Source organism: Sinocyclocheilus grahami, unplaced genomic scaffold (assembly GCF_001515645.1).
Source record: "Sinocyclocheilus grahami isolate Dianchi unplaced genomic scaffold, SAMN03320097.WGS_v1.1 scaffold8832.1, whole genome shotgun sequence".
NCBI lineage: Eukaryota > Metazoa > Chordata > Actinopteri > Cypriniformes > Cyprinidae > Sinocyclocheilus > Sinocyclocheilus grahami.
The window spans coordinates 4,863-6,330 of NW_015512259.1; the positions used below are offsets into that span (position 1 = coordinate 4,863).

Consider the following 1,468-nt stretch of genomic DNA (forward strand, 5'->3'; position numbering starts at 1 on the left):
CGTACCCACTGTATATATATATATATATATATATATATATTACAAGAAAAACTTAAATGAAAAACTACTAAACATGTTGCCTTGGCATCTCACTGAAATAAGTACTAAAATTAAAAAAATGAATCAAATTCAATTAAATATACATAGAAATATATAAAACTGAAAATGTCAAAAGCTCATAACCAAATTAATAAACTAAAACTAAAATGAAAATATAAAACAAAAGCAAATAAAATAATACTAAAGTACAATAATAATAGTATATAAATAACACTGTCAGTAAACAATTTTGTTAAAGCATTTTCTGTGAAATAATAAAAAGATTACTTTTAAAGAATTTCATTCTTTTTGAATCCTTCTGATTAAATTAACAGAACCAGACAAAAAAAGAGCGTCATGTCATTGACCCATCAGTGAGTCAACTACGCAAAGACAGATTCATGAAATTACAGCGAGTTTTAATTTCAGAGTGACAGTGTAGTTGAAGCTGTGTTTCTGTCCACTCACCCACATGGCATCATCATTCACCACCACCAGAGCAAACTCATGCCTTTTGTCGATCTTGTGCTTGGTTCTCACAAACATCTCAATCATTTTCTGTGAAATATTTAAGGCGTTCGTCTTGGACCTGGAAATATAAATCATTCACAGAAAATGTATTTCAAATACATTCGTCTTTTCTAAATGAATGTGATAAACCAAGGAAACGGTTTAACTGAAAAACTGTAAAGTTACCCATTAAACGACTCCAGTTTTTGTAGAGACATCTCCTCTGAAAGGTCCAAGCAGATGATCTGTATAAAAAAAAAAAAAGATATTGCGAGAAAACTTGACTGACAGATGTGTTTTCAGATGCACATATCCTGAAAGCCTGGAAGTTATTGACAGACCTACCACTTTCTCTGGGCAGTTGACTCGTGGCGCCCGCAGGTGTAACTCAGCTGATGGGGGGATCTGGGTGCTCATGGACGGCTGAGGGGGTTTGGGTCTCTCCTTCACCGCAGAAGCTATGGCAGGCATGCTGGCCGTGGAGCTTCCCGTCGCAGTAACAGCTGCAGGTGCGGTGGCTGAGATGGCGGTGGCAGAAGTCGGAGGGCTGTCGGAGCTGGCCGCTTCTCCCTCTCCCTCCACACGGCTGCCCACGGCCGGCTGTGGTGGCGGCGGCGGCGGTGGCGATGCAAGGCTGTTGTTCAGACTGCCGGTGCTGCTGCGCCGGTCCTCTGCACCCTCCGGATTGGAGCGGGTCCTGGGTCTCAGCTCCATCATCCGCTCCTCACCATCTGCCTGACCGGGCTCAGGGGTCTCCATGACAACCTGACAACATCAGAACACCACATATTACAGTAAATCACACCAATAAACGAAGAATAACAATATAACTGTTATATACCTGTACATAAAATTGTCGACTTGTATATTTTTTATTCCTTATTTTACTTGATCTATTTTTTATTATCTGTGTTTTTTT

At 39.9% G+C, this 1,468-nt stretch overlaps 1 protein-coding gene across 1 annotated transcript in view; it reads right to left on the reverse strand.

Moving 5' to 3' along the window:
* LOC107578104 (BRISC and BRCA1-A complex member 1-like) overlaps window positions 1–1,329 on the reverse strand; it is a 5,482-nt gene extending 4,153 nt beyond the window's left edge. Inside the window, exons 1-3 of the mRNA XM_016264093.1 lie at window positions 895–1,329; window positions 736–794; window positions 508–628 (exon numbers count right to left, since the gene is read on the reverse strand). Coding sequence (XP_016119579.1) covers window positions 508–628; window positions 736–794; window positions 895–1,308 — 594 coding nt within the window. The 5' untranslated portion in view covers window positions 1,309–1,329. The remainder of the gene's footprint in view (window positions 1–507; window positions 629–735; window positions 795–894) is intronic.
* Window positions 1,330–1,468: the final 139 nt, after the last annotated feature.